General features: G+C 39.6%; 3 protein-coding genes and 1 pseudogene across 3 annotated transcripts in view; 2 read left to right on the forward strand and 2 right to left on the reverse strand.

The window, feature by feature from the left end:
- The window catches only part of LOC127433394 (protocadherin Fat 3-like), a 76,901-nt gene extending 73,071 nt beyond the window's left edge, over window positions 1–3,830 (reverse strand). Inside the window, exon 1 of the mRNA XM_051685260.1 lies at window positions 554–3,830. Coding sequence (XP_051541220.1) covers window positions 554–3,830 — 3,277 coding nt within the window. The remainder of the gene's footprint in view (window positions 1–553) is intronic.
- Window positions 3,831–5,169: 1,339 nt separating this feature from the next.
- On the forward strand, window positions 5,170–11,793 carry LOC127433530 (cysteine and histidine-rich domain-containing protein 1). Its single transcript, XM_051685520.1, has 11 exons — window positions 5,170–5,345; window positions 5,832–5,881; window positions 5,995–6,051; window positions 7,025–7,182; window positions 7,394–7,497; window positions 7,955–8,013; window positions 8,122–8,192; window positions 10,322–10,427; window positions 10,779–10,898; window positions 11,142–11,204; window positions 11,315–11,793. The coding sequence occupies exons 1-11, from the start codon at window positions 5,282–5,284 to the stop codon at window positions 11,483–11,485; spliced, it is 1,023 nt and encodes a 340-aa protein (XP_051541480.1). The 5' UTR covers window positions 5,170–5,281; the 3' UTR covers window positions 11,486–11,793.
- Window positions 11,794–19,999: 8,206 nt separating this feature from the next.
- LOC127433234 (importin subunit alpha-5-like) overlaps window positions 20,000–27,114 on the reverse strand; it is a 12,437-nt pseudogene continuing 5,322 nt past the window's right edge.
- LOC127433844 (metabotropic glutamate receptor 5-like) overlaps window positions 20,488–27,114 on the forward strand; it is a 44,290-nt gene continuing 37,663 nt past the window's right edge. The window contains exon 1 of the mRNA XM_051686110.1: window positions 20,488–20,506. The gene's annotated coding sequence lies outside the window, so the exon portion shown is untranslated. The remainder of the gene's footprint in view (window positions 20,507–27,114) is intronic.

Consider the following 27,114-nt stretch of genomic DNA (forward strand, 5'->3'; position numbering starts at 1 on the left):
AAGACAAATAACGTTGCAGTGACCTTTTAATATCATTCAGTCAGCACACTGCAGTAAAAGTGTCGGGACATAACTTCACAGTTTTTTTGTATGATTGCTTGAGCATCGACTCATGTATGGTTAGTCTTCAAAACAACTGTAGACAGCACAAGGGCCATTAAAATAATAATGTTGTCTTAGGTGATAAAAATGAAAACTCTTTTAAAAATCTAGTTTAAAACACGTCAAGTTCATAGAAATGTACTCCTTGAGTCCGTGTTGGTTTCACACTTATTTGAAAAACAATTATAGCATTTTGTACAAAAATATATATATATATTTAATGATTTTTAAAAATGTCATATGGTGTAACCCTCAAGTAAAAGTATTACAATATTTTCCTTGAACCTTGAATAGATGAGAGTGTATCAAGTAATCAAGGTGAAAAAATATTTTTTAAAAATATCATGAATTTCTGAGTCAAAAATATCAAGAAGTGTTCTCAGGGTTATTTTAAAATTAGCATCTAATCATTAACCCACAAACAAAAGGTTCAAAGACACTTTGATATTACCTGTTTCTTCATCAATAGAGAAACTTCCGAGACCACTTTTAGCTTTAATGGAGTATCTGATGACTCCATCTCGGCCCTTGTCATCATCCATAGCCGTCACTTGGAGAACACTTGTTCCATGATGAGAGTTTTCCTTCACTGTGCCCCTCACTGCGAATTCAGTGAAGTAGGGCTCGTTGAGGTTTTCATTAACATCGATGACTTCCACTTCTAGATAAGACTCGGAGCGAAGCTTGACTGGAAAACCCAAATCCTCTGCTACCACCGAAAGATTATAGAATTGTTGCTTCTCATAGTCCAGGTCCTTGGCCACCTTAATGGCTCCACTTTCAGCTTGGATCTTGAATGTTCCATTGAAGTTATTAGGGAGCGAGTATCTCACCCATCCACTAGATCCAATATCAGGGTCTTGTGCTTGCACCCAAGCTATAATGGTCCCTACAGGAAGGTCTTCCAACAAACGGCTACTGTAGCTCCTTGGAATAAACACAGGGGCACAATCATTTACATCCTCTAGGTAGACTCTTAGTGTGGTCTCTGAAAACATCATATTCCCTTGTTCTGCCTTATCTCTAGCCTGAATTTTGAGGGTGATATCCGAGATGGACTCCCTGTCCAATTGACTCGACACATAAACGGAGCCAGTCTCACTGTTAATGGTAAACAGAGGGGTATTTGTTAACAATGTGTATGAGATTTCACCGTTCAGTCCGAGATCATCATCTGAGGCCGTGACCTGAATCACTTCAGTGCCAATGGTGGCGTTCTCTGGTACAACAGCATTATAGCTCTCTTGAGAGAATTTTGGGCTGTTATCATTCACATCTTCAATGTTAACCGTCAAAAATCTCCAGCTAGATCTCTGTGGAAGACCCAGGTCGTACACCGTTATGTTAAGGAGGTACCGGTCTGATGTTTCACGGTCCAAAGGCTGATAGACGTAAATTAGGCCACTTTCCAAGTTAATATTGAAATGGTTGTCACTGTTCCCATCTGATATGGCATGCAGGACGTGACCGTTGAAGCCCGTGTCACCATCATTTGTGTTCACTTGAAGCACACTGGCTCCCACGGGCATGTCTTCACAGACTATAATATTTGAGGGAAAGGATTCAAACTGTGGTGTCTGTCTATTGAGAGAGAACAGATCTGTGTAGCCTTCCTCCACTTTGAATTTGCTAACAGCAGAGGCTTTTTTGAGAAGTTTCTCTGTTAACTTCTGCGCAACTTTTGTGTCTTGGCAACTGAAGCTCCTTGGTGGTGTTCTACTTCTGTCCAATGATATATTTACAAAAGTGGGTTCAGAGAGCAGTTCACCATCTGATGCAGCTATCTTTAAGCAAAATTGATCTTTTACACTCATCTGAGTAAGGGGTCTTCTTACTGACAACATCCCCGAGTCGGGGTTGAGATTAAAGAAATCTTGTTCATTTCCAGACAGAATTTTATATTTAACCAACCCAAGCTCATCTATATCAATGGCAGACATGGTAATGATTGTCTGCCCTACAGGAAAATCTCGTCCTATCGTACCTTTACATGACACACGCTCAAAAAGGGGTTGGTTGTCATTATTGTTCAACACTTTTACCGTGACATTGACTTCACTTTCTCGTCTGTAAGGTGAGCCCCAGTCAGAAGCTCGAATTGCAAACGTGTATGTCTCCAAAGATGATTCAAAATCCAGTTCCTTGGATGTTCTCAGCTCTCCTGTATTTTGGTCAATAACGAAGGGAAGGGGCTGAAGGCTGGCTATGCTGTATGTTACACACCCATTCTCACCTTTATCATCATCCACAGCCATTACTGTGAGAATTACAGTGCCAACAGCCATGCTCTCATTGACGAACACTTCGTAAGATGTACTGGTAAATATCGGGGTGTTGTCATTAGCATCCTCAACAGTGATTTGTACTTTTGTCGTCATGCCACTCACTGTTTCAAACACCTCTAGTTCGAAGAGCTCCTGGCTTAGCGAGGTAAACGGTTGCGATGTTGAGATGACACCAGACAATGGATTAATGAGAAAATAAATAGAGTCTGAAGTCAGACTTAGGCTGTAGCTGACGGTCAGTGGCTTTGGAGAGATCCTAACAGTCTCTATAATGGTCCCTGGTGGTGCAATCTCATTTAACGTGGCTTTGTAAAGTTCCTTTTCAAAACTCACCTGCACAGACTGTGGTTTTTTCACCAAGAGCTGAACAGTCTGAGGGTTGGAGAGCCTTGGTGGTGTGCCTCTGTCTCTGGCTTGAAAAGTCAGATTGCAGCCATATGGAAATTTATCCCATTTGACGGGTTCAGACATCTTCAGCTTGTACTCATTTCCAAGCGGTGTTTTCTCAAGGACAAACTGCTCCTGTGGGTCACCTGCGATTATTTCAACCCACTCAATTTCTCCATTAGGTCCCTCATCCAAATCTTCAACAGTAATGACAGCATAAACTGGCTCTTTGTCTGTTAATGAAGGGAAAAGCGCAACTGCCGTCAGTGTTGGTGCATACCCATTGATCCGCACAACAGTAATCACTAGTTTGGCTGTGCTGCTTATGCCATTATTTCCATAAACCTTCATGCCACGATCAACCGCAAAAACCTCAAGGTCAAATCTGCTGGTCGTATCTGCATTGGGCCTGCCTGTGAGAGATATCACTCCACTGGTTGGGTGGACAGCGAACTCCTCCACATCTTCTTTAAAGAAATAGTAAAACTTGCCATTGGAGCCAATGTCTGCATCAGTAGCCATCACCTGAGCAACACTCGCCCCCAATGGAGTACTCTCTGGAACATTAATGCTATAGGAAGTTGGAGAGAACAATGGTCGGAGGTCATTCATGTCCATGACTAGCACATTGACTCTCACAGAAGCCTCCAACCCGCCTCTGCCAGTAGCCCTCACTGTAAATGTATAATTATCCTGCACTTCTCGATTCAGCATGGCAGCACTACCACCATTGGTCCGTATGCGGAGAAAGCAAAAGTCTCCCAAAACAAATTCCTCAGCCTGAAACAGCCCCTCAGCATCTCCAGATTCAATGGAATAATTAATGTCACAGGAACCCATCGTAGGTAGCACAATACCCATTTTAACCTCACTCCTAATGTACGTCCTGGCTGCAGAGTTCTCATAAATGGTGGCATTGTACACAGAGCTGGTAAATTGAAAGGAGGACCCTGGCTCCTGTTGTTGCCCACAACAGGGTAGAAAGTGGAGGAGCAATAAGGAGATACTGGTGAGATGGATCCTCATCCTAGCCCCAGGGCAGCCGTTTACAGCCATGCCATCATCCAGTCACCCTGCAAATGAGAGCTATATGCAGTAAACCATTTCAATGCACACATTCATCTCACAAAGACATTAGGCTATCTGTCAAATAAATGTGATGGCAGTTATTTAGTTAGTAGCCTTCTCTTAGTGCCAATTCACATTTAGTCGAATTTCCTGCTGTTGCACATCACTTTCAAGATTTTTTATTTTATTGTTACTTGCTGTAACTGTCTAAAATAGGTCTTTGCTGATTAACCTGCTGCATTTGTGCTCTTTATGCCGTTATCATTCTTGCAGTGTGATTGCCATTTAACTGGCTTGTCAATGCTTTGTGAAAGGGTATTACTGAGCACAGGGTCAGTCAGGTATTTGTTTATTTATTTATTGAGGTTTAATCTAAAATTATCTATATTAGACATAAACTTCAACTGTTACAGCAAGTAACAATAAAATAGTCTTGAAAGTGATGTGCAACAGCAGAAAATTCGACTAAATGTGAATTGGCACTAAGTCTACAGTTCTTAAAGCTTTCTGACATTGCATATCTGACGTTTAGCTGCATTTTGAGAGTAAATAACTTATCGATAAATGTGTCTGTTCACGAGTCTCCGTTAATTATGCGCTTGTAATCAAAGGAAACTTTAAATTGCGCCATTAGACTGAGTGTTAAAGATTCGTTCTCTGGTTATTAGTGTGTCAAAAATATATGAATTAGCTCTTACCTCTGGCTGAGAGAGAAGAAAATTTCTGCGCTGCAGATATCCAAGAACCCTCTCTCTGCAACTACATGCTTCACTTGTTTGCCGTACAGAACTACGCTGCCACTCAGTGACTGTAATCAGTGCCGCGCGCACCGCCTACAGCGTGCTCACGAGGGAGCATTATCCCGTGAATGCGCAAACGAAAACTGGCGTTTGGTTGCTTGCTTATGCCCCACAGTAACAATATGGTCTAATACATAAACATTATCTCACATTAACCTTAGAGAAAGTAAACTACAAGTGAAATGGTCAGGCTAAAATTACGCAAATAATATTGATGATATTTATAATGTCGTTTAAAAACGTGATTATGGTCATTTTAATATCAGAAGAATATATTCATGTTAAGAAACTGTTTTATTAATTTTTCTGGCATAAAACTGAGACTTTCTTTCTTCATGTGATGGTCTGCAGATGTTTTGAGCAAGCTTCATCTTCATTCTCATTCATTTCCATATGTAAGTTATTGGGCTCCGTGTTCCTATCATTCCAACTATTTCCGAGGAATTTTCGAGATCCTTCGAAAAGACACGAGCAGAGCCGAAACTGCGAACGGCAACTTACGGAAATTCACGAAACATGCCGGAAGGGGCCTCACGACGAGAAACAGGCAGCAACGAGTGAGCTAGTCAATACTTCGGATCATTCCCGCACTACTTGGTCACGTTTTTAAAATACCCGTTTGCATTTTTGTCGAACATCATGTCTGTGCTCTGCTACAACAAGGGATGTGGACAACGTTTTGATCCGGAGAAGAATTTAGATGGTAAGACTTTAGTAACAAACGTGAGCCGGGTTGCTATGTAAGATAGCAAGGTGAATGAGACAAGAAAGCCAATTGTGTTTAATACCGTATATTTTGTATACATTTGGTAATAAACATGCGATATGTATTACATTTGACCACCTTTCATAATAGCCATGTATTAATTGTATTTAAAAGTTATCTAATATGTTTGAATATCTAATGTTTGAATGATGCTTCTTGAATAGCACAGGTTTACATATAGCTTTTTTTTTTTTTTTTTTTTTATGTTTTCAGGTAAATTAATATTTATTTGGGTTTTAATTGGCTTATCAACACGCAATTTCTGTATAAACTTCCCAACAAAGTTGGTGGCATAGCTGACTTTATTCCAATATTATGAATGCCTTTTTAAATCATAGTCTGTATTAGACTTGATTTATACAAACACGTGACTATAACAATGTAATATTACATTTGACTTTATCAGTCTCTTCTTTAACACAGATGCATGCACATACCACCCTGGAGTGCCAGTGTTTCATGATGCATTGAAGGTATGGAGATGTGAGAAGATCAGTTTACTTTTTAATGGGAAATATAACTCTGACGTTGTTAATTGTTGCCGTTACTCAGAGGTTAACCTTTAGTGTCCTGCATTGCTTCCCAGGGTTGGTCTTGCTGCAAGAGACGAACAACCGACTTTTCAGATTTCCTCAGTATTGCTGTAAGTGCTACATTGCATCAGTAATGAGACAGAATAAATGTTTTTATCAGGCTTCCCACAGTCATGGAAAACCTAGAAATATCAGTGAATTTTAAAAGGGTGATTTTCAGGCTCGGAAACATCATGGAAATCTTACGAATTATAAAAAGTCAGTTCTACAGCGAAAATGCGTTTGTCTAGTTATGCTCAGCTTTAAAGTATTTGAATGAAAATTGCCCTTCAGGAGTGCCATCTATTTAAAAATATTATTTTTAAATCCTTAAAGTGATAGTTCACCCAAAAATTCTCTCATCATTTACTCACCCTCATGCCATCCCAGATGTGTATGACTTTCTTCTGCTGAACACAAACAAACATTTTTAGAAGAATATTTCAGCTCTGTAGGTCCTTACAATGCAAGTGAATGGTGACCAGATCTTTGAAGCTCCAAAAATCACATAAAGGCAGCATAAAAGTAATCCATATGACTCCAGTGGTTAAATCCATATCTTCAAAAGCGAAGTGATAGGTGTGGGTGAGAAACAGATAAATATTTATGTCCTTTTTTAACCCTAAATCTCTACTTTTACTTTCAGATGTGAAAGTGAAACTGAACAGGCACCACATGAGACTTTCAGATGAAAAAGTGAAAGTGGAGATTTAGAGTGAAAAAGGACTTAATATTTATCTATTTCTCACCCACACCTATCAAATTGCTTCTGAAGATATAGATTTAACCACTGGAGTCTTATGGATTACTTTTAATTTTCCCTTTATGTGATTTTTGGAGCTTGAAAGGTCTGGTGAATGGTGCACTTGCATTGTATGGAGTGGACCTATATTGCTGAAATCTTTGTGTTCACAGAAATGCTTTGGTCAGAATGTGTGGGAACCCTGTTTCATAGGTACCTTCATATTTTTGCTAATCTGATTTTAACTGCCTGGAGTTCAGGGGTCATAAATTACCATCTTTATGTATGAAACTGTCTTTTAGGGTTGCACGAAAGGCCCTCATAATCAAGAGAAGCCTGCTGAGCCTGTTAAACCAGAGGTGAAGTCCTCTCCGGATAAGAGTGGGAACGATCTGAAACCAAAGTTTGATGAATGCATCACCCAAGCACCAAAACCTCTGGAATCCATCCAGCGACCAAGGTAAAAGCACACTTAAAGAGCACAGAGCCTTCCCCCTTTTTTATTTTCCGACTCATTAGTTCCGATTTTTAGCAGGTAAAGTAATGCAACATTAAATCTAAAATCGAGAACAATGTGTTCTCATTAATAGTCCACCAGCCAAATCCTTCATTGATGTTACAGCCTCTTCAAGAGAAATTACTGACCATGGCCATTTTTATCGTCTATGTAGTCCAGATGAGCCTTTCTCAACACTGCAACAGAAGATCTCTCCTTCGCTGAAACAAGCTTTAGAGAAGCTAAAATTAACTGAGGATAGTGCACAGGAGAAAAAAGGTAAGAATTCCCCCCATTACCCACATTGTCTTTTTTGTTATATGTCTGATCCCACCATAGTGCACAAAAGAATGCTTCCTGTATGCTGTCATGTCTTATGAAGCACACAGATATTCACCCAGCCACTGTATTCATTCATGTACATATCCATTTGTCATGTCAATATTTCTTTATTTCATCCACTCCTTACTTTACTCATGTACATTTATTAAGGAAAAATAAGTGTGCATATGTGTAATTTATTAAAAATAATAGCTCTAAAAAATGTTTATTTGCACTATATAGTTCACTCTTATTGTCTTCTCTCAATATTTTTTTATTGAATTGTGGTGTATTTATTGTAATTTACTAATGTCTAGTTTATGTCTGCTGCAGTAATGTCTAAATTTCCTCCAGGGAATTAATAAAATCCTATCTGTATATTCTGATGCTTTTTATCCTCTTTCCTGTATTATAGAAGAGGACAGTGATGAAATTAAGATAGGGACATCCTGTAAGAATGGAGGCTGCAGCAAGGTATTGTTCTTCATGGTGTTCTGCCCACATCTCTGCTTATATACCACAGTACAATAAGTCTCTTTAGTCCATCATAAAAACATGGATTCTCATCATTTTGTTTTTCAGACTTTCATTGGACCAGCCAGTGATGATGAGACGTGTTTGTATCACGCTGGTGTACCTATTTTCCATGAAGGGTAAATTAGCTACCAGTCAAGGCTGAATATTACTTGAAAAGTGTAGATGGAGAAGTCTCTGATAAATCACATCTGTGGGCTCTGCATACATCTCTCATACAGGTGCATCTCAATAAATTAGAATGTCATGGAAAAGTTCATTTATTTCAGTAATTCAACTCAAATTGTGAAACTCGTGTATTAAATAAATTCAATGCACACAGACTGAAGTAGTTTAAGTCTTTGGTTCTTTTAATTGTGATGATTTTGGCTCACATTTAACAAAAACCCACCAATTCACTATCTCAAAAAATTAGAATACATCATAAGACCAATAAAAAAAAAAACATTTTTAGTGAATTGTTGGCCTTCTGGAAAGTATGTTCATTTACTGTATATGTACTCAATACTTGGTAGGGGCTCCTTTTTGCTTTAATTACTGCCTCAATTCGGCATGGCGTGGAGGTGATCAGTTTGTGGCACTGCGGAGGTGGAATGGAAGCCCAGGTTTCTTTGACAGTGGCCTTCAGCTCATCTGCATTTTTTGGTCTCTTGTTTCTCATTTTCCTCTTGACAATACCCCATAGATTCTCTATGGGGTTCAGGTCTGGTGAGTTTGCTGGCCAGTCAAGCACACCAACACCATGGTCATTTAACCAACTTTTGGTGTTTTTGGCAGTGTGGGCAGGTGCCAAATCCTGCTGGAAAATGAAATCAGCATCTTTAAAAAGCTGGTCAGCAGAAGGAAGCATGAAGTGCTCCAAAATGTCTTGGTAAACGGGTGCAGTGACTTTGGTTTTCAAAAAACACAATGGACCAACACCAGCAGATCACATTGCACCCCAAATCATCACAGACTGTGGAAACTTAACACTGGACTTCAAGCAACTTGGGCTATGAGCTTCTCCACCCTTCCTCCAGACTCTAGGACCTTGGTTTCCAAATGAAATACAAAACTTGCTCTCATCTGAAAAGAGGACTTTGGAACACTGGGCAACAGTCCAGTTCTTCTTCTCCTTAGCCCAGGTAAGACGCCTCTGACGTTGTCTGTAGTTCAGGAGTGGCTTAACAAGAGGAATACGACAACTGAAGCCAAATTCCTTGACACGTCTGTGTGTGGTGGCTCTTGATGCCTTGACCCCAGCCTCAGTCCATTCCTTGTGAAGTTCACCCAAATTCTTGAATCGATTTTGCTTGACAATCCTCATAAGGCTGCGGTTCTCTCGGTTGGTTGTGCATCTTTTTCTTCCACACTTTTTCCTTCCACTCAACTTTCTGTTAACATGCTTGGATACAGCACTCTGTGAACAGCCAGCTTCTTTGGCAATGAATGTTTGTGGCTTACCCTCCTTATGAAGGGTGTCAATGATTGTCTTCTGGACAACCGTCAGATCAGCAGTCTTCCCCATGACTGTGTAGCCTAGTGAACCAAACTGAGAGACCATTTCGAAGGCTCAGGAAACCTTTGCAGGTGTTTTGAGTTGATTAGCTGATTGGCATGTCACCATATTCTAATTTTTTGAGATAGTGAATTGGTGGGTTTTTGTTAAATGTGAGCCAAAATCATCACAATTAAAAGAACCAAAGACTTAAACTACTTCAGTCTGTGTGCATTGAATTGATTTAATACACGAGTTTCACAATTTGAGTTGAATTACTGAAATAAATGAACTTTTCCACGACATTCTAATTTATTGAGATGCACCTGTACATAAAGGCAGCATGAAAGTAATCCATTTGACTTCAGTGGTTAAATCCATATCTTCAGAAGCGATATGATAGGTGTGACTGAGAAACAGATCAATATTTAAGTCCTTTTTTACTATAAATCTCCACTTTCACATTCTGAAAGTAAAAGTGGAGATTTATAGAAAAAAGGATTTTGGATTGGATCGCTTAAAAAAAAACATGTATTAAACAACTGAAGTCAAATGGATTACTTTTATGCTGCTTTTTGGACCTTCAAAGTTCTGGTCACCATTCATGTGCATTGTATGGACCTACAGAGCTGAGATATTCTTCTAAAAACCTTTGTGTTCTGCATGAGAATGAAAGTCAAACATATCTGGGATAGCATGAGGGTGAATAAATGATTAGATAATTTTCATTTTTAGGTAACTTTAAAAACTCTTTATCTTTTCTCATAAAAGGATGAAATATTGGAGCTGCTGTAAGAGGAAAACCTCAGACTTCAACACATTTCTATCTCAGGAGGGCTGTACCCGAGGAAAGCATCAGTGGAAGAAGAAAGATACAGTCAGTGTCTACCTTGAGATTTTTAAGGGCATACCACTATATTACTGAAATATCTGCAATTTATTTCAGGCTTTTTGTGCTTCCAAATGTTTTAGCCACCAGTGACATCCATGCTACTGTATACTGTATTATGACAGCATTCGGGAAAACTGTTTGGAAATTGTTTGGTTATTTTTGTAACTCTGGTGAAGTGAGGCAGAAATTACTCACTTCAGTAGAGCATATGGGTTCTAGAATGCTCCTGTCAACTTTCAGAATGAACAAATAAAATGTTCAAGGCCTGGATATCTAAGTTAGTTACATGCAAATATTGTTTTTAATCGAGTAATTATTTTCTATTTTTATGAACAGGGAAAGAAGGTTGTACCATGCAGGTTTGACTGGCACCAAACAGGAAGTCAGGTCATCATTTCCATTTATGCCAAAAATTCAGTACCAGAGCTGAGCTCAGTGCAGGGGAACAGCACTGTGGTACGACACCAGGATTACTTCTGTTTTATTTTGTGCTGCTATTATGTGTCATTAGTTATGTTCATTTTTTAAAATTTAAATTAAAATACAGCATGATTCTGATTTTTAAATGAAAAATATGAATAATTTGATCATTTAAAAAATGCCATGCCACCTATAAAGTTTTAACAAGCTCCATATCTATGCCCAATGTGTCATGTATGCTAACAAAATTAAAGGAAGCTTATTATTTTTCTTGCACAGCTGAAAATTCACATTATATTTGAAGGAGAGAAAGAATTCGAACAGCAGATCAGTTTGTGGGGGGTGAGTATAGAAAAACACTGCTTGGCATCTAACTAAAAAACATTTCACTGTTTTCCATTTACCAATGCTACCATTTTTTTTTTTGTTTATTTGCTTTCTCTTTAATAAAGGTAATTGACATCAGTAAAAGTTTGGTGAACATGGTGGCTAACAAAATTGAGGTTGTGCTGAAGAAGGCAGAACCAATGTCATGGGCCCGACTGGATCTTCCTTCTGTAGCTCCTCCAAAGGAGAAAGAGAAGGAAAAAGATATTGACAGTGAGGATGAGTATGATGATTAAATTGAGACTCTGAGGGGACCATGCTGCATTATTGAAACATTGTTTCCATGCCTGAAAATTAATGGGAATTGTTGACTTTGCTTATAACAAAGATGAAGCATGAATGTTATGTAAATTCTGAAAATTATTCATGTTTGTCCATATTTTACTGACAATTATGAAAAATGTAAATGATAGAATTATTGGGCATGTGTAGAGCTTTATAAGAAAACTCTCTCACAAAGTACCAACAGTTGTTCTGTTAATAGGCTATTTTGACTTCGACCAAACTGCTTTCACTGTCCTAGTAAATGAATCTTTTCACATTTCCCATGTTATTTGTCCAGTTTGTCATTGAAGCCACATTCCTATAAATAGGTTTATTCAGATCTACTGTTTCATAATGCATAATATGCTTTCACCTTGATGCTTTTCCACAGATATGAAAAGTACAGAGTCTAGAAAATATGCTACGCAAATAAGTCAAAGCAAATACTAACAGCTGAAAGTATAGGATGTGCGTTATAACATTACACTGTTGAAGTGTTGCACCTTGAGAAACGGCTCCAATTTGGTAATTAAAGTCAGAACCACATAGCCTTGCACAGGGGGTTTTATAATGCTAACAAAGTGGGACTGTTTGGAGATTCCTCACAGTTTCTCATTTTCTCCAATTAAAACCACAAACTGCTTAAATGCACAGGCCACATTCTAACTTGTTTAATTTCAGCCTTGGGCATGCCATTTTTCCAAATTTCGTTACCCAAAATTTGAAAATAACCCTTTGAGCTGCATTGACATTTTTCAGCATTTGCTCACTAAATTGTGAGTGATCGCTGCAGAAATTGTGCAAAAGGGGTTAAAGTGAGACTAATTGATACTCATGCAGCCTACTGAAGATGCATACTTACATCATGACAACTGCAAAGTTTAAGGTCGATGGCATTTATGCACAGGGTACCCGCAGGTCCTTAAGTCTTAAATGTACTCTTTAAAAGTTAAGGCCATAAAAATCTTCGATATGTTGAATTACAAAGTCTTAAATTTCATTTGCTGAGGTCTTAAATTTGGGGGCATGAAAATAGGATATGCTTAAGTTAAAACAGCAAAATCTGCAAGAGTAGGGATGCTCGCAGTGTTAAAAAAATCATCTCTTTCTCATACAGCCAGCATTTAGCAGCTGACGCTTGAGTTTAGTGTGAGCCCGGGCAGGGAAGCACAAGCAAGTGCATTTTTACAGAATTTACGATTTTACACGAGTAAACCTGTTAATCCGAAATGCAAATGCCGTTATTCTACATCTCTGTAAGCAAGCGATGCGCTAACACTATCGCTCTGGTTTATAATCGACGAAGCTGTCAACTTTGCAAGCATGCAAGTTTGGAGCGGTCTTTTGACACCTTTCAAATCATGGTGCTTCCTTATTTTACATCACCTTTGACAAGAATCGTAAAGCTAACAATACTCCGCTGCTGCTACATTTCTCATATCCATTTCTCTTGTGCACCATCTGACATTGATTCAGATGGCAGAGAAAATACCTGTATGTGTCAATTTTAAATTTTTACAAAATAGTATAATTCAATAAATATATTAATAATATACATAGGAAATTATTTAATATTTAGTATGTAATCTGTTTTCAATATACATCACTAATTATGCAGCACAGTTCTCTTTCATAATTTCACCTTAACATTCTCAATACATCTTGTCAACTTTAAATGGCCATTTTTAAAGTAACTGATGAGTTGACATACTTGAAATATTTCACACAGAAATGAAAACTGTCATCACTTAATGCGGTTGCAAACCTGTATGACTTTATTATTTCAGTGGATATCAAAAGGAGATATTAGGGAGTTTGTCACCATTCCCTTTCATTTAAATGAAAAAAAGATGCAGTGACAGTGGCCACGTTTACATGCAACCAAATAATCAGTTTAGAATCCGCTGATAGCTCAATCGGATTGAAATGCAAACACAAAAATGATCCGATTGAGCTGGATCCTAATGAAAGTTAAGTCCGATTGAAGGGGGTGGTGTAGACCTAAAAATAATCTGATTAAAAGATAAATATTAGCCATGTAAACGTTTGAATCAGACTACTTTCTCAATCGTATTCAAAATACCTTGCGTTCATGCGCAGAGATGTAGTGCAAATGTATACATGATACTCTTTGCAGGAACCTACTTTATCCACCTTTTTCCTGGGGGTCTTACTGGGGAAACGAATGTGGGTGGGACTTCCACCGGCTGGTAGTAAGTCACATTTTGGATGATCAGATCGCAAATGGTCAGCGCTAAATATGAAATCAAATCACTTTTATTGCCACACAACCATATACACAAGTACAATAGTGTGTGAAATTCTTGGGTGCAGTTCCGAGCAACATAGAAGTCGTGACAGTGATGAGACATATACCAATTTACAATCAACGTCAAATTTACACAACACAATTTAAAATCTAATATACACATAATTACACACAACACACTATACAAATAATAACATACAATGTGCATTATACAATACACACAATATAGAATACACATTATACAATAATAAAAAAAACAATTGTATATAAAAAAATGTACAGTAGGTTGTATTGTACTGTATTGACATTCAGGCTCTCGGTTGATAGTCAGTTGCCAGTGTGTTGTTAAGAGAGAATATCATTTATGACAGTCCAGTGTGAGATATAAGAGTAATATAATGCAGTGCTGATGTATATTGATCGTGAGAGATCAAGACTTCAAAAGTCTGATTGCCTGGGGGATGAAGCTGTCATGAAGTTGGCTGGTGCAGGTCCTGATGCTGCAATACCACCTGCCTGATGGTAGCAGTGAGAGCAGCCCATGGCTCGGGTGGCTGGAGTCTCTGATGATCCTCCGAGCTTTTTTCACACACCGCCTGGTATATATGTCGTGGAGGGAGGGAAGCTCACCTCCGATGATGTGTCTGGCAGTTCGCACCACCCTTTGTAGGGCTTTGCGGTTGAGAGCAGTGCTGTTGCCATACCAGGTGGAGATGCAGCCAGTCAGGATGCTCTCTACAGTGCTGGTGTAGAACCGTGTGAGGATGTGATGGTTCATTCCAAACTTCCTCAGCCGTCTCAGGAAGAAGCAGCGCTGATGAGCCTTCTTCACAACGGCCTCAGTGTGGACAGACCATGTGAGTTCCTCAGTAATGTGGACACCTAGGAACTTGAAGTTGCTGACTCTCTCCATTGGTGCTCCATTGATGGTGATGGGGCTGTGTTCTCTTTCTCTTCTCCTGAAGTCCACCACAAACTCTGTCTTACTGACATTGAGGGAGAGGTTGTGCTCCTGACACCAGCGTGTCAGAGTGTGCACCTCCTCTGTGTAGGCTGTTTATCATTGTTAGTGATCAGACCTACCACCGTCGTATCATCAGCAAACAATGATGGCATTGAAGCTGTGTGTTGCCACACAGTCATGTGTGTACAGGGAATACAGGAGTGGGCTGAGAACACAGCCCTGTGGGGCTCCAGTGTTGAGGGTCAGTGATGAGGAGATGTTACTGCCCATTCTAACCACCTGGCGTCTGCTTGACAGGAAGTCCAGGATCCAGCTGCACACAGCGAGCTGTTTAAGCCCAGAGCCCGGAGTTTCTCATCAAGCTTGGAGGGCACTATGGTGTTGAATGCTGAGCTGTAGTCTACAAACAGCATTCTCACATAAGTGTTCCTTTTTTCTAGGTGGGAGAGAGCAGTGTGTATTGTAGATGCAATGGCATTATCAGTGGAGCGGTTGTTGCGGTAAGCAAACTGCAATGGGTCCAGTGATGGAGGCAGCACAGAGCAGATGTAATCTCTGATTAGTCTCTCAAAGCATTTGCTGATAATGGGGGTCAGAGCAACAGGACGCCAGTCATTTAAGCAAGTGATTTTGGATTGCTTTGGTACAGGCACAATGGTGGATGTTTTAAAGCATGTGGGGACTACAGACAAGGAGAGGGAAAGGTTTAAAATGTCCGTAAAAACACCAGCCAGTTGGTTCGCGCACGCTCTGAAGACGCAGCCCAGAATGCCGTCTGGACCCGCGGCTTTACGGATATTCACCCATCGGAAGGATCGGGTTACATCCGCTACAGAGACGGAGAGTGAACTAACCTCTGTAGCTTCGGCCACGAGAGCTCTCTCTGCAAGGGCAGTGTTATTTCCCTCGAACCGTGCATAAAAAGTATTTAGCTCATCTGGGAGAGAGGTAGCGGTGTTCACGGCGGAGTTTTTATTCCCTTTAAAGTCTGTGATATTAATTCCCTGCCACATGCTTCTAGAGTTGGTGGTGTTAAACTGTCCTTCAGTCTTGTTCCTGTACTGGCGTTTTGCTGCTCTGTTTTTCTGAGGGCATAACTGGCTTGTTTATGCTCCTCCGCATTCCCGGAATTAAAAGCGGAAGTCCGTGCATTAAGTGCCGTGCGAACATCGCTATTAATCCAAAGTTTCTGGTTCGGGTAGATCCGTATTGTTTTGGACGGAAAAACATCCTCTACGCACTTTCTGATGAAACACGTTACGCTATCAGCGTAAACCTCGATGTCCTCATCAGAGGCGTACCGGAACATCTCCTAGTCCGCGTGATCAAAACAGTATTGTAGCGTAGAGTCTGATTGGTCTGACCAGCACTAGATCGTTCTGAGGGTGGGTGCTTCCTGTTTCAGTTTCTGCCTGCAAGCGGGCAGAAGCAGAATGGAAGAGTGGTCCGATTTGCCAAATGGTGGGCAGGGGAGGGATTTGTAACCATCCCAGAAGAGAGAGTAGCTATGGTCCAAAACCCGGTCCCCTCGTGTGTTAAAACTGATGTGTTGGTGGTATTTTGGTGCGATTGATTTGAGATTGGCTTTGTTAAAGTCCCCAGTCACAGTGAACGAGGCCTCAGGGTGCGCGGTTTCCTGGTTGCTTATAATCCCATACAGTTCCTTGAGTGTCTGTGTCTGTTTGTGGCGGGATGTACACAGCTGTGATAATGACCGCTGTGAATTCCCTCGGTAGCCAGAATGGTCGACACAGAAGCATGAGAAATTCCAGATCAGGAGAGCAGAAAGACTTGATAGAATGTATGTTCCTCTGATCACACCAGGATTTGTTGATCATAAAACATACACCACCACCTCTGCTTTTACCTAAGAGGTCTTTCGCTCTGTCCGCTCGGTGCACAGAGAACACTGTGGGTTTGATGTCTAAGTCTGGAATCTCCGCAGATATCAAAGTTTCCATAAGGCAGATAATGCCGCAGTCCCTCGTCTAAAAAACGATTTGGAAAAACTTGAAAAAGCTATTACATACCAAAGTATGAGAACTTCACGTCTCTTCCTCAGTGTGTCTGTCTGATTGGAACATGCAGGGTGACGAGATTAACTTACACAGGTACTCCACTAAAACAACCATTAATTTTGCTCAATGTTGCATTTGTGCTTAGATTAAATCTCAACTGCATCTGGGAGAAACAGCGTGCCGGTGTTCTGTCCAAGTTTGTTCCCCCATGTTTCCCCTTAAGGTTATTGTCAAGGTCTGTTCCCCCATGTTTCCCCTTAAGGTTAGTGTCAAGGTCTGATCCCCCATGTTTCCCCTTAAGGTTAGTGTGGAAGTCTGTTCCCCCTATGTTTTCCCTTAAGGTTAATGTCAAGGTCTGTTCCCCCATGTTTCCCCTTAAGGTTAGTGTCAAGGTCTGATCCCCCATGTTTCCCCTTAAGGTTAGTGTGGAAGTCTGTTTCCCCTTAAGGTTAGTGTGGAAGTCTGTTCCCCCTATGTTTCCCCTTAAGGTTAGTGTGGAAGTCTGTTTCCCCTTAAGGTTAGTGTGGAAGTCTGTTCCCCCATGTTTCCCCTTAAGGTTAATGTCAAGGTATGTTCCCCCATGTTTCCCCTTAAGGTTAGTGTGGAAGTCTGTTCCCCCTATGTTTCCCCTTATAGTGTGGAAGTCTGTTCCCCCATGTTTCCCATTAAGGTTTAATGTTTAACGGCGCTATGGGGAACACAAACCTAAGGGGAAACACAAGGGTAACAGACTTCGACACAACACCGGTTTTGTTCGTGCTTTTTGTCTTTATAACTTTTTTGCAGTTCATTATCGTTCAGTAACAAACTGATAGTGAATGATGTATGTCCTCATGAAATCATACAGGCTCTCCTCAAAATCCCAACACCCTAATGAAAGAATGAATGGATGTACACTGCAACAACAACTGTGTTTACTTGATAACAGGTGTAACGCCCACATTTCGCGCCAAGCATTACGGGACGTGGGAAAAAGGTGGCTAAGAAGCAATGGCAAAATGCATTAAGGGTGTGCGATCTCTCACTTAATATTTTGCAGGATACATATGTTCGTTCATGTCATCACAAAGCAAAAAAAAAAAAAGAACGTCGCATCATTATTAATAGGTGCAGTTACAGCATTCTGTGTTCCATTGCGTGTACGCGACTTCACTCACTTCTTGACATCGTAACCATAATTTCAAAATATCCAGCATTTCTTCTTTGCCATAGTGACAGTTGATCATACGTGACAGATTATTAAAGTAAATGTTAGAGTATGTTTTACAAGAGATGATGCAAAGTTAACAGTAAATAGCCTAAACATCCTTCTCAAAACTCATGTTAAATTACACACGGTTATTGGCTTTGAATAAAAAACCTAAAAAAAAAATATCGGTAGCCTATTAATATCATCATCTAGGTTTTAGATTTAGGCTATTTATATCGTACAAGAGTAAAATTCTTCTGACAGTTATTTAACACTGCAAGCATCTCTCCTCCTGCGGTTTTAAATAGCCAACCTTTTTTTTTTTTCTTAAATGATTAAATGCTGTGTTCCGCCGTCATTATTGCTTAGTGATTTTTGCATAGCGTCCCGTCCACAGCTGTTGCTTAAAGTCCATATTATTTTGTTTCCATTCCACATCTGTAAACTCCTTTAACGACAACTCTCACCCACATGTCTTTACTTCGTACTCTCATCCAGAGATGCCTGCGGTTAGATTGGAGGAAGAATGGGCATGAGGCAAATTCATGGTTAAGTCAGACAGGGTATTAGACGCTGCTTCTAATTCTTCATTTGCCGAGAAAAGGCAGTAACAAAAATTTTCGGACATATTTTTTTTTTAAGATCTCAAAGCAAAAACGCCAATTACGGACTTTGTCATTCTCCCTTTCTCAGCGTTTCAGTTCGAATACATGTTATGCACATGTAAACGAATATTTGTTTCGGATTGCAAAATTTAGGGGACATATAAACATTACATTGTGAATGGTGACTGAGACCAAACGTTTTGCTTAACATCTTTTTTGTTCCACAGCAGAGAAAAATTCATAGACTCAAGGGTGAGAAGTGATGACAAATTTCATTTTTAAATTAACTTCCCTTTAATTACCTTTAAAGTATTTGTTAAAGGTTTCTGCCAAGAAAAAAAAAATATATAAATGTTATTCAGCACATGCTAGCTAGACCTTATTCACAGCAGCGCCATATTTGATTTGTGACGAGAATGGCAACGAGGCTGTAGAAGGATAGACATACAGTCTCTTCGATGAGCTGTACAGCAGTTTAAAAGTGTTTTTGGATGGTTCCACAGAAAAAACATTGAAAAAAAAAATGTATATACACATTTAAGAACCTCCAGACAACATGAGTTGTGGAAAATCAGATGGGGTCTTAGAGCCTTTTACAGATTTATACCGTGCGTACCATTGAATTGATGGCAAGTCCATCACTCAGCCTCATTTCCATTCCCATTAAAAATCAAACATGGCGCTACTGTGAATAAGGTCTGAGTCACCTCTTGCTGGAAAACAAGTGACTAGAGAAGGGTCACAATATAGGCTACATGCATTGATTTAGAGTTTTAATGTTGTATTATAATAAAAAATAAATAAATAAAATAAAAAAAAAAAAAACACACACACACGCATAATATATAAATATAAAAACAAACATGTCCAGAGATATCCAAGTATCCTCAGTGGTTTTGTATTTACCTGCTAATTAATTTTGTGAAAGTGGTCTTAAATTTATTTTATTTGGCCTTAGTCTTAAATCAATTCCTTCAAACCTGAAGATACCCTGTATGCAGAACAAAACCCTAAAAACCTAAGCTTACCTAAAAGTTAAGCTGCCTTAAAGCACTTGCATTTCTAGAATGAAATGGCCTAGTAAAGTGATTCTCAACCCTGTTCCTGGAGCCCCCGCCCCCCAACACTACACATTTTGTATCTCTCCCAAATCAAACACCTGATTCAACTCATCAGCTTGTTAGTGGAAACTCCAAGACCTGAACTGGGTGTGTCAGATAAGGGAGATATACAAAATGTGCAGTGCTGGGAACCACTGGCCTAGTAGTTTCAAAATCATGAGATTTAGAAGCATTGTACTGGAGCGTGTTGCCATCCCAGCCGTTCCCAGGAAAATTTACCCATGTTCTAAGCACTAACACTTTCCCCCTCAATTCCGAAGCAAATAAGCCAGAACATGCAGTACTGCAAAAATATTCATTTTATTTATTCAAATTGAGATTTAAAAAAAAAAAAAAAACTTCTTCTGGACCTCCGATGCTCCAAAGACAAAGTTTGCATCCATGGCTTCAGTTGTCAAGCATTGATCCTCTCCATCCTGTGCCAAGGAAAGTACAAATGTGAAGAAAAATGGAAAAAAAAAAAATAATTGCTTGTGCAGAAGTTACTGGACACATGACTTCCTGTTCCAGCTGGCGCCTAGCTCGAGTCAGTGTATGTAGCCTGCTAGCTTTGCTTTTTTTTAATTATTTTTTTTAAACGCATCGCTTATCGGTTTTTAGCTTTTAATCGCTGGTATTTTTCCAGCATGCATCAGGGTTTTTTTCCCGCATTATTCTCTTCTCAATTCAACTGCGTGCATTTTACAGTGCACACCTGTTTTCTCCTGCGTTACCCTGATTGCATCGATCTCAAACCACTGCTTATCAAGAACAACCATAACACAATTGCGTGAGGGATTCACATAGATTAAACCCTCACCACTCAGGAACAACAACAAACAATTGCGGTAAGTCATGGCATCCACTCATGTTATTGCTTCTGGCATTACATGCCACATTTACCATAGCTGCTTCCGTCAGCAGTGAGGAATTTACATGATAAATTTAAGGAATTAGTCAAGCTGATGGAGAAGATTGAGTTAGACACACATCCGAATGCTAATGGAGGTCAGTGAGAAAGAGAAGCCAGTAGTACTGTTTCAGATGCAGGTAGTACAGCGAGCAACACACACTTTGGTTCCAGCTCTAGAGCCCCTGCAGCAGGGTGTTTGGAGGACATCTCAGTGGCATACTCACTCAGCAAAGCGACACCACTCTCCCGTTCCTGTTAGGGTTTCCAATCGATTCTCCCAAATCAGTGATGCACCCACTAAGAATCATGTTGAAAGAGCCCTGGTTATAGGAGATTCTGTTGTAAGGAACATGGAAATAGACTCCAGCCAATGTTGTTAAATGCATTTCGGGGGCTCATGCGTCTGACATCAGATCAAATTTACAAGTGCTAGCTAATGCTAAACATAGATTCTCAAATTGTTATGTCGGCACTAACGATGTCTGGCTTCACCAGTCGGAGATCACCAGAGATAGTTAGAGGCGTGTGAACTTGTCAGACACTGTAATATGCTCGGGCCCCCAACCCTACTCATCGTGATGACTAGGTTTATAGTGGATTAGTGTCACTGAATGGCTGGATGTCTGAGTGGTGACTGGAGAATAGCATAGGATTTATAGAAAGTTGGAAGAGTGTCTTGGGTAGACCTGACCTGCTAAAGAGAGACAGACTCCATCCCTCCAGGGAAGGTACCACTCTCCTCTCTAATAATTTGGCTCATAGACTTGGTGATAATATTTGACTAACTGGAACCCAGGTCAGGTAGCAGACCAACTGGCTAATCCGAATGTCTGCTAGCTGCCTTGAGCAGTCACACAGGTCACAAACTACAACACAGAGATTGTATCACCTATATATCATATAGAGACTGTGTCTGTTCCCCGAACTACCAAACACAAAACTCACTAAATTTAGAAAACATTTGATTAAGGTAAAACTTAAAATTGAGAAACATCATATAAAAGGTTAGATCTCTTTCAACCAAAGCACTAATTGTAAATTAAATTATTACAGATCATAGTTTGGATGTGCTCTGTTTGACTGAAATATGGCTTAAACCAGATGAATATATTAGTTTAAATGAATCTACTCCATGTTATGGTTATAAACGTGTCTTGTCTGAAGGGTCGAGGAGGTGTTGCTACAATTTACAGAGAAGTTTTTGATGTTACTCAGAAGGACAGGATATAAGTTTGTCTTTTGAACTAATAATGTTTAATGTGAAACTATCAGATACAAAAAAGTCGCCTTTTGCCCTTGCTACAGTATATAGGTCATCCGGGCCATATTCTAATTTCCTTGGTGAATTTGCGAATTTTCTATCAGACCTAGTAGTTACTGTTGATATACCTTTAATTGTTGGTGACTTCAACATTCACATAATGAAAATGACACATCGGGATTAGCATTTATCGACAGACAGACAAAATATGACAGGACCAACTCATAGTCAATCATATGCTAGATTGAATTCTGTCATATGGAGTTGAAGTTGATACTATAGAAATTCTGCCACAGAGTGATGACATCTCAGATAATTACCTAGTCTCTTGTATGCTGCGATCAGCTAATGTTACATAATCTACACCAAGCTATCGTTCAGGTAGAACTATTCTTTTGACCACTAAAGAAAGCTTCACTAATAATCTCCAGATCTATCTCATACACCCAGTAAGCCATAAAGTCTAGAAGAACTTTATGTAATAAAATGTAAACAGTCTTCTCTAACACTCTTGATAGTGTCACCCCCCTTCGTTTAAAGCAAATTAAAGAAAAAGCCCCACACCATGGTACAATGATCACACTCATGCTCTCAAGAGAGAAGCTCGAAAAATGGAGCACAAAATTAGAGGCATTTCGCTGTGCATGGAAGGATTGTCTGTAGCTACAGACAGGCACTAAAAGCTGCCAAGTCAGCATATTTTAGCAAACTCATAGAAAATAGCCACAACAATCCTAGGTATTTATTCAGTACTGTGGCTAAATTGGTTAGGAATAAAGCCTCAACTAACCAAATATTCCGTTGCAGCACAACAGTAATGACTTGGAATTACGCAATTGTCTGTCACAGTGCCTCAGAAAATGGTGTCTTATAATTTTCCCTCACGAGCAGCTTCAATCATTTGCTGTCATAGGTCATGAAGAGCTAACAAATTTTATTGAAACATCAAAAGCCACATGTTAGATCCAATACCAACTAAGCTCTTAAGAGGTATTTCCTGTAATCCCAGAACCTCTTCTTAACATTAACTCCCTGCTATCCTTAGGACATGTCCCAAGAAACTTTAAAATAGCAGTTATCAAACCGCTTAAGCTTGATCCTGGAGAATTGGCTTATTATAGACAGATTTCAAATCTCCCATTTATGTCAAAAATACTAGAAAGGGTAGTGTCCTCCCAACTATGTTCATATACTATTTTTCTGTAGAATGTGAACAATCAGGATTTATGCCCCACCACAGTACAGAAACTACACTTAGTTACAAATTACTTGCTCCCATCATCTGATCGTGGCTGCATTTCTCTTCTAGTGCTTTTAGGTCTTAGTGCTGCCTTCGACACCATAGATCACGACATTCTCTTGAATAGGCTTGAGAATTATGTTGGCATTTGTGGACTTGCATTAGAATGGTTTAGGTCCCATTTAGCAGACCACTACCACTTTGTTTGATTTGACAATTCCTCGTTTACATAGACAAAAGTATGGAGTGCCACAGGGATCAGTTTTAGGGCAGTTTTTCTCCTTATTTATGCTTCCCCTGTGAGATTCAGGAATCGTGGAATAAGTTTCCACTTATGCCGATGATATCCAACTTTATATTTTTTAAAAACCCGACGAAACTTCACAATTCTCCAAATTAGCAGTGAATGAAATCAAAGATTGGATGGCCAGAAATTTCCTTCTACTCAATTCTGACAAAACAGAGGTACTAATTATTGGACCAAAAACCTAAAAATTAGCTGCTAAAATAGAATGACTGATGAATGAACCGTTACAGTCTTCTACAGTAAAGAACGTGGGTGTTATATTTGATACCAATCTGTCCTTAAATCTAATTTCCAATGTTTGTAGAACTGCATTCTTCCATCTCAGAAATATTGCTACGTAATAAGTTATGACACGCTCTGTTGCGGATGCCGAAAAATTAATTCATGCATTCATGACCTCAAGACTAGATTATTGTAATTACTGGGAGGATGTCCAGCAAGTTCAATAAATAAACTTTCCTATCCAGAGGTCACCAGAACCAGCTCCATTCCTACTTTGTGTTGGACTCCACTGCTACATGTCTGAGTGATGACTAAATGCAGCCAGTGCCAGCCAGACATCACTTCAGTCTATTACGATGGACTTCAGAGGATGAACTGGTGCAAACTCCAACCATAAGACATGGGATACTTCATATGCCACTGCCTGAACCTTGGACTTAGGATAGACCTCACCGAAATGACCGGCCGGTTGAACCATGATGTACCTCACTCATCTCTTCCTGCATCACCTTGGTCTAATGATGGACTACACTCCTGAAATGGAATACATAGACTATCAATTAATTGCCAACAAAAGACAATACATTATATAAACTTCTGCTGTTAATCCAGGATGGACTTCAAAAGACATTAGTTATTAATCTTAGAGTTCATACAAAATCCGTTTAAACACTTCCCCTTAACACTTAGTTTACTCATTTTTAACCATGAGTTGTACTGCACCCAAGTAATATTGGCATTATATTCATGCTGTTAGCCGGAGGGGAACTAGCCCCCACAGGGAGCCTGGTTTCTCCCAGGTTATTTTTCTCCATTAACCAACATTTTATGGAGTTGTGTGTTCCTTGCCACAGTCGCCTTCAGGCTTACTAACTGGGGATCCAAGTACAAATATTTAATAATTTTATACAAAATTTAAAATCATATTTAATCAAACCACACAATGAGACTTTAGATATTACGGTTTAATTTTCTGTTAATGCACGATTTTCTGTAAAGCTGCTTTGAAACGATGTGTTGTGAAAAGCACTATACAAATAAAAATTACTTGGAGTAATCATTTGCAAACTGTCCTCAAAATAGAGGAACTTAGCAGCCTCCATCATTAGCAACAATAAACACACACTTCAAGCAACACCCACCTCACTGAAATACTTATCAATAAGAGCCTGAGCTGCTCAATACAAAGCATTGTTCTCATGGTTCTGGAGGAACTTGATTCGGTCCAGCCCACCCACTTCCTCCACCAGCAAACAAAGCTTATCCACCTCCCCAAGTTTCTCAGCAGCCTGCAGAAGGCACAAGTGTGCTGCAGAATGGGTATGCATAATCTTCTCAAGCCCCACACACATAGCAGACTCACCAAGAAAATGTTATTAATGGTGTCTAGGATGACCAGGACGGTCTTGGTGCTTTAACCTGAAGTAAAGACAATATGGCCTCTAGAGCACCACACTTGACAAGATGAACCACTTGGTCAACAGTTCCACCACTTGTGTAGTTGGTTACTGCCCATAATGCCTCACTGGATTTTGAAATCACCCTGCAAAACATTTTCTTCAAGTTGTACTACAGATCCACATCAACTTTGCAGATCAATGTCATTACAGCTTATGCATATTCATTCAACTTGGCAGAGTTTCAACATTGTTAATAGATCGCTCAGAGCTTAATATTTAAATATAGTCTAGCACATTCATTAGTGAATTTAAACAGAACTCAGTCCCCCATTAGGATAATTTTACCACCAACGTTTGTAAACTGATGCAATAAAAGGCTATTGCTTATCCGGCGAAGGTTTTTGAAGATCAAAGTCAGGTAAATATACAGCCACTAACATTAAAAACTAGTCTTGAGAAATTATTGCACAAGATTGATATCGGTGTAGCCATTTGCTTGAAGTCTGCACTTTTCTAGAAAAGTGTAGCAAAGATTTGACAAAGCATGGTGGTGTTATTTACCCTTTGCCGAATGGAAATCCAACTAAACTTCCAATTCCCCTAGGGGGACAACTAGTATAATTGGCCTAATGTTATACCCAGCTTAAGAGTTTTAAAAGATGTTTTAGGTAATCTTTAAATACCCGGTCAGAAGTGATTTCATGGGCAGTTCTGTGGGGACAAAAGCTGCTCTCAACCTCCAAGCAGGGCAATAAATCAATTACCACATACATACCTTAGGAGATCCACAAGAGGAGCCAATAATCCACATGTGAGGAGTTGTTGGATCTGTTGGCAGGATCTAGCTGCACTGTTGGACACTGCCCAAGCCGCCTCCTTCTGAACACTGGACTTGGAGTGTCGCATCAGTTGGGGCAAGGCACTCCGCACACCTGCATCAATGGCCGCTTGGGTCTGCAGGTCTGAGCCACTCACAATGTTTCCAATTGAACACAGGGCTGGAGTCTAGAGTGTATCGGTATGAGACGATTTCAGGTTGGGAAAGAACCTTGGAAAACCTGTAGTACAGCAAAAATCGTATCAGTATGGTTCTTACTACCACAGCAAGTCCTCAAAGCCCAAAATCTCAACCATTCGTGGAAGGATTCCAGTCTTAATCCCAACATCAATTCGCTCATTGGGTCTGTCCTAAGACTAGGAAATGGCCCAGCATGCATCAGACAGGATGGATTTGTCATTTTGGTGGAGCAGCTGGATAATGTATGGGAGCATTTGCTGATTGGCACTAAAACTAGGAAAGGGATTCTTGTTCCTACAAAGGTTTGAAAGGGTCCATGTCAGGTTGCGGAGGTATCCCACCTGCAAAACATTGACATGGTTTGTATTAGTGTTGTCATGGTACCAAAATTTCAGTAGTCAGTACTGATACTAGTGTCAATACCACAACTAAATTGGTATTGGCATATTTTTGCTATCTTAATTATTTTCCAGAATTTTTTAAAAGTGTCATTTAATAATCAAAATGGTGTCTAATCAATAAATTAACTTTTAACAAGTAAAAATAAAACTTTAACATGTCATTGCATTTTTTTGCAAAACTTTTATTCAACAGCTGTGGTGGTGCTGCTGCTCCGAGTCTGACAAATGAAATTTAGGACAGTTTGGAGTGTTTGTAGAGATTACTGGTGTTTGTGTATATGGTAATTTCGAAATAGGTTTTAAATTGTATTACTTTGAAACACTTTGGACAGCTCTGTTCTTTTAAATGCTATATAAAGCTGAGATTAGAGCAAATGCTGTGACTTAATTATAAACTCAGCAAAAAAAAGAGACATCCTCTCACTTTCAACTGCTTTTATTTTCAGCAAACTTAACGTGTGTAAATATTAGGATGAACAAAGATTCAACAACTAAGACATAAACTGAATAAGTTTCACAGACATGTGACTAACAGATATTGAATTTTGTGTGTGTGGGGGGGGGGGTGTCAAAATCAAAAGTAACAGTCAATATCTGGTGTGGCCACCAGCTGTATTAAAGTACTGTAGTGCATCTCCTCCTCATGGACTGCACCAAATTTGCTAGTTCTTGCTGTGAGATGTTACCCCACTCT

Source organism: Myxocyprinus asiaticus, chromosome 43, assembly GCF_019703515.2.
Source record: "Myxocyprinus asiaticus isolate MX2 ecotype Aquarium Trade chromosome 43, UBuf_Myxa_2, whole genome shotgun sequence".
NCBI lineage: Eukaryota > Metazoa > Chordata > Actinopteri > Cypriniformes > Catostomidae > Myxocyprinus > Myxocyprinus asiaticus.